This window comes from Corvus kubaryi, unplaced genomic scaffold (genome assembly GCF_017639235.1).
Source record: "Corvus kubaryi isolate FWS band 111438036 unplaced genomic scaffold, C.kubaryi_AGA036_p1.0 37256, whole genome shotgun sequence".
Classification (NCBI taxonomy): Eukaryota; Metazoa; Chordata; class Aves; order Passeriformes; family Corvidae; genus Corvus; species Corvus kubaryi.
This window is the reverse complement of record NW_024581076.1, coordinates 428,761-441,914: the sequence shown is the minus strand read 5'-3', so window position 1 is coordinate 441,914 and position 13,154 is coordinate 428,761. Positions and strand designations below refer to the sequence as shown.

General features: G+C 44.7%; 1 protein-coding gene across 1 annotated transcript; it reads left to right on the top strand.

Annotated features, from left to right (window-relative positions):
- Positions 1-334: 334 nt before the first annotated feature.
- On the top strand, positions 335-7,952 carry GPR83 (G protein-coupled receptor 83). Its single transcript, XM_042023724.1, has 4 exons — positions 335-1,303; positions 2,143-2,268; positions 3,267-3,400; positions 4,149-7,952. The coding sequence occupies exons 1-4, from the start codon at positions 917-919 to the stop codon at positions 4,771-4,773; spliced, it is 1,272 nt and encodes a 423-aa protein (XP_041879658.1). The 5' UTR covers positions 335-916; the 3' UTR covers positions 4,774-7,952.
- Positions 7,953-13,154: the final 5,202 nt, after the last annotated feature.

The window sequence follows — 13,154 nt, the reverse complement described above, 5'->3', positions numbered from 1 at the left end:
CCTGATTTTCTATTTCCTGCTGTGTTTTGGGGGGAAAGCAGAGGGAACACATGCTGCCATCTCATCAGTGCTTGGGACCTGCATACAGCTGCCTTTTGCTTTGGATACTGGACTCACTGTGCTGGGACAGTTCCTGTTCTCTGTCCTGTATAATCAACATCTTTGTAACTACCTCTATTTCTACAAACCCTAGAAAGCAGTTTCACATCCGACTTTTTATTTCTTTGGTTGAGAGGAAGTACCTGCCAAGGGAAAACTTGAGTATTCCACGTCTCTCTCAGAGAAAAAAGGTCTTTGGGAAAATAGTGTTGGTACAATAAGGCAGCTTGTTATTTACAGTTCATCTGTTACATTCTGTTCTGTGCTGTTCTAATCATGCTAAGAAATAGACTTAAACTTGCCTGCCAGACCTGTAAAACAGCTCAGATTTGACCTGTCCTGGGAGAGAGCAGAGCTGGCACACGTGCTGCCGGTGTATAAACAGCACAGAATTTGCCTGAGCTGGGCTGTGATAGAGAAAAGGGGTTCTGACATCTGAAGAGATTGATTTTGCCTTTCTCGCAGATGTACTTGCCTCGGAGTAGCGCCCGGGGGAGCGCAGCTGCGTGGGAAAGCAGCACGTCAGAGCACAAATTATGTCATGCAGCCCAATGACTGCAGAAGATCCCGGCTCGGAGCTCGCCTGGGGATATAAAGCTGGCTGAAGGAGCAAAAGTAGCGGCGAGCCGAGCGGGAGCGAAGCACGCTGCGGGAGGCAGGAGCATCCCTCCGCTCCCGCTGCTCCTGTGCCGTGTTTGCAGCCCCCGGGTGCGCCGGGGCTGAGCGAGGGGAGAGCGGCTCTCCCGGGGCACGGAGCGAGCTCTGCTCTCGCAAATGAGCTCTTCCCAAATTGGAGGAGCAGAGCGGCGTTCCAGAGATGTTGTCCTGTTTTGTCTGGCTCAGCCTCCCCGACTTGGTTATCGCCTTTGTGACCCCAGGAAAGTTGCCCCTCAATGGGAGCCTGGAGAAGACTTTTGTAATCCCGAACGTGTCGGGTTTCTTTTCCTGGGATAATGACAGCCTGGCCGACTGGCAGAGCTTTGTGAACAGGAGCCGGTACGGAGCGGAATCTCAGAGCACGACGGTGAAAGCCCTGCTCATCGCGGCGTACTCCTTCATCATTGTCTTCTCCCTCTTCGGCAACGTCCTGGTCTGTCATGTTGTCATCAAGACGAAGCGCGTTCACTCTGCCACCAGCTTGTTCATTGTGAACCTGGCTGTAGCCGATATCATGATCACGCTCCTCAACACACCTTTCACGCTGGTAAGAGGGGGCACAGATGCCTGGGACGACCCACCCCTGAGGGAAAGGAAGCACCTGAGCCCTTCACAGACATGGTGCAGCCTGGGAGGTGGGGGAATGCACCACCACAGTCCACCCCATAACTGAAGTCAATTTCTCTGGGCCCCTACAGTGCTATAAAGGTGCTCTGGTGGCTTTTCCTGCTTTACACTGCAGTGTGCAGATATTCTGCAGATATCTGTCCACTCCAAATTACAGCCATTGGAGTTGCCTTTGGAAAATTCCACATGTATTTTTCTTCTCTGATTCCTGCTATCTAGTTGAAGATTGGAAATTACCCATTTGTGGCCCTGATAGTACTTGAACAATAATAACCTTGCAGTGATTGCTTAGTATGTTAGTAGCATCTGATCCTTTTTGTCCTTCTCTTTTCTAAAGTATTTCCAAAGCAATGCTATAAAAGTCTTGAAAAAGATAAATGCTCACCATTGTTTAACAAGCTGTTTTGAAAAGCTGTAGTTTGCTTGAAGTGAGATAAGATGTACAGGTCACCGTATCACATAAAGGAGGGCTTAAAAGGAAAAGCAAATATATTGACTCAATAGTGAGGCTGCAGAAGGACTCACTGTAAATAAAAGAGAACAAACATCTTTGATACTGGGCTGCTGTGTTGTCCTGGAGGATATTGCCAGGCCACTGAGCAGCAGTAGCCTGCCTCTTCAGAAGCCAGAAATTTATACAATTATACAAAGAACCTGGTATCTTAAAAGTATCTTTTACACAGCACAAGGGATTGTGTACTGGAGCTGTACTTATAAGCAGTTGTGGGGTGCACAAAACTAATGGTCATCTTGTTTTAGGCTCGTTTTGTGAACAGTACCTGGATCTTTGGGAAGGGGATGTGCCATGTCAGTAGATTTGCACAGTACTGCTCCCTCCACGTCTCTGCCTTGACCCTTACAGCCATTGCTGTGGACAGGCACCAGGTGAGACTTCTTTGAAGCAGAGGATGGAAAGCTTGGGAGGGCATAAGTAAACTGAGAAAGGATGATCCCATGCCCTTTTCCCCTCAGTTCCCAGAGTATCATAAGATGCACGAGGAGCTGACAGGGTAGGGGGGCAGTTCTTGCTGTCAGAATAGTTTCGAGCCCACAGCAAGGTAGGAGGTATCCATCACCTTGCTATCTCTTCCAGCTGGGTAAAGGGATCTTTTATGCAGTAGATAATCCAGTAGCTCTCAAACAAGGAGAACGTTCAAGATCCTGATAGGAATTTATGTGGAGAGCTCTCCTTTGGGGTGGCTTGGCCAGCACTAGGGTTGTAAGGGACATCCTAGTTAGCTTTCTCAGCTCTATCTCCTGATGTTCTGGGATGTCCCACCTCCTGTTACCCTGAATACTGGAGATCTGACTACAGTACACTGGTGCTTGTCACAGAGCTGTGGCTTGCTGTTGATAATGGGCTCAAAACTGGGGACAGTTGGGTATTATCAGTTTGGAGTCATCCAACAACCACACAAAACCATTTACAGCTGGCATTTTCTGCTAGAAAGATTGTTTCCAGAAAATGCACTGGCTATCACAAGCATTCCCATGGAGGTCTGGTTAAATAACAAACCCCTTGGTTCTTTGGGTCACTGATACTGAAGAGTTTGAAACTTTTTTCTCCTTTTTTTTTTTTTTTCAGTTAAGGAAATTGAACCTGGTAATGAACACATATTAACACCTCCTGGTGTTTTCCCCACCTAGATGCAAATACTGAAATTTGGGGGTAGGACTAAGATCTGACTTGAACCATATTTCATGGTGTTAAAATTCAGATTTTCATATACAGCTTACAGTCCTTGGGAGCTGGGTGAAGACTGTACTGCTTGCATGCTAAATTACCACATTGAATAATAAATTTAAGGCTGGAAGATTGTATGAAAAAAAATATTTTTTTTCCAGAAATGTAATAAGCCTAGATTTTGGTTTATTTTGTGCAGGTTATAATGCACCCTCTGAAACCTCGCATATCTACTGGAAAAGGTGTTATCTACATCTCTGTAATCTGGATCATGGCAACTTGTTTTTCCCTACCACATGCTATCTACCAAAAGCTCTTTACCTTTGAATACAGGTAAGGATGTGCTTTGCTTTCCTCCAGTCTCCCTGGAGGCCAAACTCTGAGCAGTCATACTTTGGTATATTCCACTGAAAGCCTTTAGCAATGTCTGATATCCTGTCCTTTTTATTTTTAAATATTTTATCTTTATTCTGTCCCACTAATCACACAAAATAGGCTAAGAAGTTAGAGGATCTGGCCTGGACCCTTTACCTCTGTACACTGGGGTTTTATGCCATATACCAATTTGACCTCTTTGGGCAAACCAGAAATGAGAAACAAAGCCAACCAACCAACCAAAAACTCACTAAAACCCAACAGGTTTTAATCTACTCTTTAGCCCTAGGAAAGTAGATAAATCTGCCTCAGCTGTCAAGAGCCTTAATATTTACAAAGTGCTTTAATGAGAGAAAGGTCCTTAATATGTGCAGAGACTGTGTACCTGTTTGCCAAAGGACAGAAAATAAAAACCTGCTTATGTGCAGCTGGAAATTTTGCAATTGATGAAATTCATAAAATTGTCATAAGGTCATGAATGCCCATAAGAAATTATCACCACATTGCTCACTGGCTGCTCCATGGCTCAGATCCTTGAAGAGCAGAGCTCTGCTCAGCTGTGACATTTGTCACAGATAAACACAGTGTTTGCTTTCAGGCCACATGGCAGGAGCCCTCTCCCACCTGCCTCCTTATTTCTGATGTACTTGTCCCGCCACGTCTGGCCATATGTGCCTCTCATCCTGTGCCATCTCTCCATTTGCAGTGAGGATGTTACCCGGTGCCTGTGTCTGCCAGATTTCCCTGAGCCTGCCGACCTCTTTTGGAAGTACCTTGATTTAACAACCTTCATTCTGCTCTACGTGCTGCCCCTTCTGATCATCTCTGCTGCCTACGTGACAGTGGCAAAGAAACTCTGGCTGCGCAGTGTCATCGGGGACGTCACCACTGAGCAGTACTTTGTCCTTCGCAAAAAGAATAAGAAGACCATCAAGATGCTGATGCTCGTTGTCATCCTCTTCGCAGTTTGCTGGTTCCCCTTGAATTGCTATGTCCTCCTCCTCTCCAGCCAGACCATCCACACCAACAATGCCCTGTACTTCGCCTTCCACTGGTTTGCAATGAGCAGCACCTGCTACAACCCCTTCATCTACTGCTGGCTCAATGACAGCTTCCGATCGGAGCTGAAGGCTTTGCTCAACATGTGCAGAAAAGCCCCCAGGCCCACGGAACAGAGGCTTCCCTCCACTGTCCCATCCTACCGAATGGCTTGGCCAGAAAATGGCAACCTCAAGAGGTTGCAGGCCTCCCAAGTCCTTCCACCATCCTCCAACATCCAGTCAGGAAAGACAGACATCTCTGCAGTTGAGCCAGTAGTAGCTGTGAGCTAAACGGTGACCTTGGGAAATCTTACAGGACTGCACATAGACCTGGCAAGAGCTAAAATGGTGGGAAGATGTGGAGCCCTGGCCACACCACAGGTGATAAAACCAAGAAAGGAGGTTCTGCAGGGGGCAGTATGAAAGAGTTGCATGTTTCATACAGGCTGATGACAATGGTGTGGAGCCCCTAGAGGGGAGAAAGTAAGCTCTTCCCAGGAAGGAACTTTTGCCTTTGTCAAGGTGACTTTGGACTGGCTTGCAGGATGGGATTCTCTGCATGTGTGTTGCTGTTACCTGCATGACTGAGCCTTGTTAGTTACTAAGACTGTGGGTGTGTTTTGCTGGTACTTAAACAACAGTCTCATCACATCAGGCCTCCCTTCCCCTCTTCTGACTCTCCTTGTAGCAACATGGAAATGGTTGAGAGGTAGACTTTTAGGTTGCTATCTGAGATCCGGTGCAACTGGGTAGGAAAGCATCCTTTCTGAACCGGGATCTGAAAAGTCAAGACCTTTTCAGAATGAATGAACAGATGTATTCCACAAAGCCTTTTTTTTTTTTTTTTTGGTGGAAATACCCTTGGAGAAGTGGAGGATATGATAGACACTGATAAATAGGAGTCTCTTACTTCACAGGCACTTTTTCTAAGAAAGATCTGAAGAAAAGCAGATGCCTATTCTTCAAGTAGAAAAACAGTTTTTCTTCAAATAGATAACTAAACCCAAAAAACATACAAAAAGTTGGACATGCCATTCACAGCTGGAGTATGGATAATTAAGTTCTACTGTGGATTTGGACTAGAACCTTTTATCAGAGTATCTTTGCATCATTGTCAAGTTGCAGCTAAAAGATCCCACAGTTTGACTTTTTAACTCACCTTTGAATGTTGCTCTCTTACCCTGTAAAGCATCTGTGTGCTTGTCACTTCAAGGGCATTTCATCCCAACTAAGAAGTTAGCTCTCTGGAATCAGTTCATAAATGAACCGCTTTGAGAAAAGAGATGATATCTCTGATGGAAAGTAATAAAAGTGGAACATTTGTCTGCAAGTTATCCTCTGATGACTGCACAATTTTGGTGCATTTAAGCTGAGATGCGTCCTATTTGGAGTGGCTAAGAAAATTCACGACTGCAAGTGTCTGAAGTAGATTTCAGAACTTAGAGTTCTTAGCAGAAGAAAATATGGGTTCAAATAACAAAAAAATGTTGTTCCAAAACCTCTACTTTATAGCACAGAGGAGCAATATTTCCTTGTGCTGTGGAAATTAGCTTGACCATCACATCACGGTGCCCCATTCCACATTTAACTTGCAGCATTCAGCAGTGAAGTGAGAAAAATCTTCTTATAAATGGAAAAAAAAAAAGTGAAACTGTTTTTCTCAGTGTCCTGTAATAAACTTACAGTTCTGAAATAATTTTAAGCCTCGTGCAGGGTTTTCACACCTCAGTATTTTACAGGAGTGAAATATCTACCACTCTTTGCAGCTAACCTGCCCTTGCACAAGCAGTTATCAGTCTCTCACTGTGAACCCAGTGCTATTTTACTGCCCTTTATCAAATCCCCTGGAGTCAGAGTATTTTGTATCACTGATCTGCAGAGTTAAACCTTTCCTCCTGCCTTCTTTGACCCCTTATGCCAACTCCCTCCCTCAACATTTACAATACATGAGCCCTGAATTGTTCAGGGCATCATTATGGATGATCATTGTAGCTCACTTCCAAATGAACTATTCTATTCTATTCTGTTCTATTCTATTCTATTCTATTCTATTCTAATTTTCCAGTTGTGCAGAGTTTGTGAACCATGCTCCCCATTCCAGTGGCAGCAGAATCCAGCACTTTACTAGCAAATAAGTCTCTGAGAATGCTGGGTACCTCAGTGAGGTATTCTTTCTGAAGCTGAAGGAAACATCTTAAGATTCACCATTTTTGAGTGTAGTTGTCATCCTGCTACATATATAGAATGTTGCTGTAACTACAGTAGACAAAATCCTCAGATGCCCACTCAAATGCTCCTGGTGGGTCTGAGGGGGACTCCTGCAGTTACAGATCACCTACAGATCCTACAACCCTGCACTGGGTGGCAAAACTTTCTGCTCCAGGCTCTGATCATTCCTGAATCTGGGCACAAGGGGGGGATGCAAGAAGTTGAAGCTGTTTGATTTAATTAAAAAGAGCAGGAGGGATGGACTGGATAAAAGGAAAAGAAGAGGCAGATTGGACAGTGAACATTAGGAGCCTGTCCAGGAATGAACAGGTGGCCAGCAGAGATACAAGTCTCAGAGAGATTTGGACAACACGGAAGAGGGGAACGTGGCTGAAGCTAGAACTAGAAACTAGAAATGGTGTCCTTGGAAACTGTACATCATACACTGGGTGTGCTACAATGTGCTTAGCATGGTACAGGGTAATTTCTAATAATTAGCTATTTTTCATTTTCTTCATATCTGATTTGGGATTCTGGACAGACATTTTGCATTCACCAGTGCTGCTGAAATCAGTGGGGGGTTGTGCTCTGCGCACACAAAGTGCAGTATGAAACAAAGTACTCCAAAAATATTTGCCCTGGGCAATTTAACTTGGGCATCCAGGCTTCATGGGTATTTTTTCATTCTACCCCATCTCTCTTGCAGACCAAAGGGTTCTTTTAAAATGCTAATACAGCCATTGGTGCACAAACTGCATTCAGGTGCCATCTTGGTGGGTGTAAAGGGAGGATCTGAGTGTTGATAAAATGAGACACAATGTGTACAGGGTGGAGATTAATTTTCCATTTTGTGTGTGTTTGCCTACTGTAGCTGGAGGTTTTGCTGTCTTTTGAATTTGGGAGGTGTGGCACAAGGCACTGAACAGCTGTTCATTGCAGGGGATCTGCACAGCCCAAGAACAGACATTTTGTGGGAAAATGAACTGCATTTAGAGAATACATTATCTGGCACACAAATAAAGGAACTCAGGGTTACAAAGGTAAAGTTAATGCTGACATCTCCAAAATTTTGAGTGGTTGGCTCTACAACTTCTATGGTTTAGTGTGTTTTGGGTTTTTCTACTCAAAAGCGAATTGTTATTTGTATTGACAATACTGCTTTCTTATTTTTCTGTTTCCTTGAAAAATATTGTAACAGGCCTAAGAAAATTAACTTGCAAGTGCTAGGAATTAATGAATATTAAGTCTCAGTTTCTAAAACATTCCTAGTGCTTTATTCATTTTCTCTGTGTAGAATTATGCAGAGACCTCACAAGGGAACAAAGGCAGTGCTACTCTGTATTTTGCAGCTTGAGCTATTCTGAATAGCACTCAGGGGAAAACAAATCCTTGAAACCTTTCTGGCACTTCTTGATGTTGGATCGGGATTTTAGCTTCCAGCTTTCATTCCTGCCTCTTTCATAGAATCATGGAATGGTTTGGGTTGAAAAAGACCTTAAAGATTGACTCCCCAGTCCAACCCCCTGCCATGGGAAGGGTCATCTTCCACTAGACCAGATTGCTCAGAGCTCCATCCAGCCTGGCCTTTAACAATTTCAGGCATGGGGCATCCACAGCTTCTCTGGGCAACCTGTGCCAGTGCCTCACCACCCTCATAGAATTTCTTCCTGATATCTAATCTAAACCTGTCCTCTTTCAGTTTAAAGCCGTTATCCCTTGTCTTATCAGTACACAACCATGTCAAAAGTCTATCTCAGTGTTTCTTATAAGCCCTCCTTTAGTACTGGAAGGTGCTCTAATGTCTCCCTCAAGCCTTCTCTTCTCCAGGCTGAACAACACCAACTCTCTCAGCTTGTTTTAATACGAGAGGTGCTTCAGCACTCTGATCATGTTTATGGCCTCCTTTGGACTTGCTCCAACATGCCCATATCCTTCTCATGTTGGGGACCCCAGAGGTGGACACAGCACTCCAAGTGGGGTCTCACAAGAGCAAAGTATGGGAGGTACAATCAGCCTCAGTATCAGTCTGAAAAGTCTTAGCAGCCACTGCTGTCAGACGTGGTGCTCAGCAGGAAAAATCTACTACTATATTCCACTACATAGGGGTTTTTTGTGACAGAGAAGTTTCTGTTGTAGCAAAAAAGATGGCAAGGGCCACCACCTGAGCTGAGATAAATGGAGGGTCACATGCTTTGCTTTCCCTGCCATAATAAGCTGTAGACCAAGTCCGAGACTCTTTCATCCAAAGGAAAGCAACAAATAGCTCAAGCTTGTACCTGCATCCATTAGAGGAAATTTCATAGAGTACAGGCAAAACTAAGAGTGCTTAGCAGAGTCAAAGCCTCTTGCTCTTACAAAGGAAGAAAACTCTTTGAAGCACACTGAGATCACACAAGGAAAAGATGACAAATTTCTCCTGCACAGAAGAAAGGAACCTCAGCTTTGGTTGGTTTTGGTTCTGACTGCAGGGCAGCCCACCTATTCTCCTGTCAGTGTGGGATGAATTTCTCCTCTCAGCTGATGGAGAAGGCAGCTGCTTAAAACATAGCAATATCCTGTGACTTCAGGAATATTAATTCCATTGTCTGTCTGGCATTTTCAAAGGATATCAGACACCATCTCCAAGCTATCTTTATTTACTTCCACCCTTCTTATAGGAAAAGTGCTGGGAGATTCCAGAGATTTCAAAATAACAGTTTTCTGAGAAGCATAAACCTCTAATTTCTTTAATGAATAGATTAACTAGCCACCACTAGCTGTTACAAACACGGTTTTTATCTCTAGAGCTGAAAGCCCTTGACAAAGGTTGATACCACTGTCTATGTTTTGATACCACAAAGGGAGAGAAATCACTGAACTCCATTATCCTGAGGTCATTCGGTTTCTTCAGCCTAGAGAAGGGAAACCTCATTGCAGTTACAGCTTCCTCATGAGGAGAAGAGGAGGGGCAGACACTGATCTCTTCTCTTTGGTGACCAGTGGCAGGACCTGAGGGAACGGCATGAACCTGAGCCCAGGGTGGTTCAGGCTGGATATCAGGAAAAGGTTCTTCACCCACAGGGTGGTCGGCCACTGGAACAGGCTCCCCAGGGAAGTGGTCACAGCACCAAGGCTGGCAGAGTTCAAGAAGCGTTCAGGCACATGGTGTGATTCTTGGAGTGTCCTGTGCAGGGCCGGAATGATCCTGATGGGTCCCTTCCAACTCAGGATATCTTATGAATATTCTATTACAGGGAGTCTTAAATACTTGCATATTGAATGTGAAACTTCAAGATGTAGTTTGATGCAGTTTGGGTAGACCACGATTAAAACAGTCTGGCCATGAACTGCATAGAAGTCATTAACAGATCACTCTACAAGACCATGACATCATTGCCAGCTACAGACTTGTCTGCTTGTTCCAAATTTCAGGCTACATTTGTGCAGTGCAGCTACTGAGTAGGGAGCTTGTGCTGGGCTCAGCAATAGCTGGATGAAGCTGTACAGTTCTTGGATGTGAACAGATCCATCTGCACAGCACTGAGCCATGACCCGTGCATGCACTTAGCTGTTTCAAGAGCTCCAGTGATGTCTTAGTCCTCTAAGTAGACTGACCTAGAAACTGCATGTGGACATGCAGAGAGAGACTCAGAATTGCAGTTTCCCAGGAGACTAACTATTATTCACATCTGCCTTATTCCTAAAGCTCTTGTGTGCTGGTGAGAGAGTGCAGCCAGCTCCCTGCTGACACAGTCTGCCAGCATTGTGTCGAAGCCACCAGGCTGTGAGAACTCTGCACCTGAGAAGGCACCTACACCACCTAACAGCTCTTGGAGGCTTGGCTGGGAGTGCCATGCCTTCCCACAGCCTCGGTGTCCAGTGCTGGTGGCTGGTGGTTTGCTCTCTTATTCCTGGTGTTCCTTGTGCCACTGAAGGGGAATGAGGATGATCCTGCCCTGCTTTCCCCATCCTGCACAGCCCAACAGAAGGGCAGTCCCTGCTCTTCCTGGGGTTGACACAGTAGGCCTGGGAGAAGGTTTGGGCTGGAATTAAAGAAAAAGGGAAATTCTTTGGCCCATCCTTTCTTCTTCTGGGTACAATGTCCCCCACAGCTTGTCCTCTGGCTTGCAAGTTTCAAGGATTTCTGAATCATGGTGGGGTGAAACTTCCTGCGTCTTGCCTTAGGCTCAAAGTCATTTAATATACTTAGAGAGGCAGAGGTGAATCCAGTCATCATCACAATATCCTGTGAAAAAATTTCTTTTATCTACAAAACAAATCAGCGCCTCCTGGCCATCTGCCACAGTTTATAAACTGAGCATGGCATTCTATGGTATGGAATATCCCTTTGGCCAGTTTGGGTCAGCTTTCCAGGCCATGCTTCCTCCCAGCTTCCTGGGCACCTGCTCTTTGGAAGAGCTTGGGAAACTGGAAACTCCTTGGCTTAGGGTAAGCACTGATCAAGCAACAACCAAAACATCAGTGTGTTATCAATATTATTTTAATATTGAGTCCACAGCACTGTGCCAGCTACTAAGAAAACAGTAACTGTATCCCAGATGAAACCAGGACACCAATTGAATACCTGAAGGTCTAACAAATGATTCCTGGCTCTAAGGTGTCAGCTCCCTTATTTCCACAGCATGTAGGGTTAGGTCCATCTAGAGCAGACCAGTTATGTGGTGATACACAGCGCTTGACTCTTAGCCCTAACATCACAGGGGTATGAGGATTTAAAGACATAATTACAATTTTTGTGGGCTTTTTTTCAGTTAAAAACACTATGATATGACAGGTCTGTCAGAGGTCACCAGTTTTTAATAATATGAAGTTAAGGACACATATCAGATGTTCTAAAAGCACATCATCAACCTCTGAAGGTATAAAACTTGATGGGATATGTTGGAGGGACATGTAGGGTGGTGGTAACCACGTTGTTATTGTCTCATCCCTACTGCCTTTAGCTCTAGAAGTGATTTGCCCAGAATTTGTCTTGAAGAAGTCCTGAGACAGGGCTCAGAATGATCTGATACTTGAACGAGGAGGACAGCAGGGACCAAACCCTTGAGCTGGGTCCCTGGCATTCCTGTTCGGCAGTGCAAACACATTCCAAGGCAAGCAAAGAGTAGCCCTAGGCTCCGTTTCTCCTCCTGCAGTTCAGATTCCCAGCACTGAGGCATTGTTCTGAGCTCTGCAGCAGCACGTATTTCTCTCATCCCAATTTAGCTCAGATAAGAGGGAAAAAGCAAACAAAACCCCCAATTCTTTTGTTGCTGATTGAGAGATTTCACTGCTGTTGTTTTAGGTACTGCTGACCCATTCAAATGCCTTCAAAGGCACCTTGCACTTTCACTGTACTCTGTGGGGATGCGAGAATCTGACTTAGGGGACTAACTCAGCAGCCCCTGGGTTGGGTGAATTCATTTGTAGGTAAGGAATTTTGTTTGCATGAAGGTGTTTGGTTAATCTCAATGATTATAAAAAGTTTGAGATGACTCACATCAAAGAATCTGAAAAACAAAAGACAGGATACAAATTTTACTACCTAAAAAGATTAAATAGTGTTATAGTGCGAGTTCTTTGTCGTGGTCCTTCAGGGGAGGGTTGATAACATGACATGAACCAAATAGATGTTTGAATATTTAATGATATAAAACCATAGTATTTTCAGAAATATACTTTTTTAATGTTTAGTAGAAGTAATTACTTTTTATCATTATACAAATAACTTAGTATATTAAGGCAAATATTCCATGATGAGGAAAGCACTCTTCTGGAGTTTCTGGGCATGCAGCCTGCATGACAGAAACACACAAACTGCCCCTGACATACAGCTAGATTTTGATTTGTGCCACACTCGTGTGGTCTGTGCCAAGTCATGCTCCTAGAAAAGATTTCTAGAAAAGTTGATTCCAATGACACAGCTTTTACTCTTCCCCCCTTCTGTGACAGTCTCACCTGTGCCTTTACTGAACCAGGCCACTGGGACACAATCTATTATTTGTCTTTCAGCAGTATTTTATTCAACCAGCAGCTCCTTTTTCCTGTGAATGAGGGATTGTTTTGCAAACACAGACATGCAGGAAGCCAGTGTGCCAGACTGTGTGCAGTGCTGTTCCATGAGCTATTGGATGCAATATGGACATGCTCAAAAGGGTGATAAGGGACTGAGCAGTTAAGAGTCTGGTGATCCAGCTCACAATCCCCCCAGGTTCCTGTGGCACAGTGTTCCTGAATTCCCACATCCACCTCCATGCTCCTGCTGGTGCCCCCATCCAACCCCCAGCTCATGGCTGAGCTGCCCCACTCCTGTCTCCATGGCAGTCCCTTGGCTTCACAGCTGTCCCTTCTAAAATGGGGGGCTGTGCATGACTTCAAGGCTCTCTTCCCCTCCAGGCAATCTAAAAATCCAGCCAGTATCCTGCAGCATAAAACCAGCTTACGCTTCTTAATGAGAACTCATCAAAGAATAATGAATGACAAGC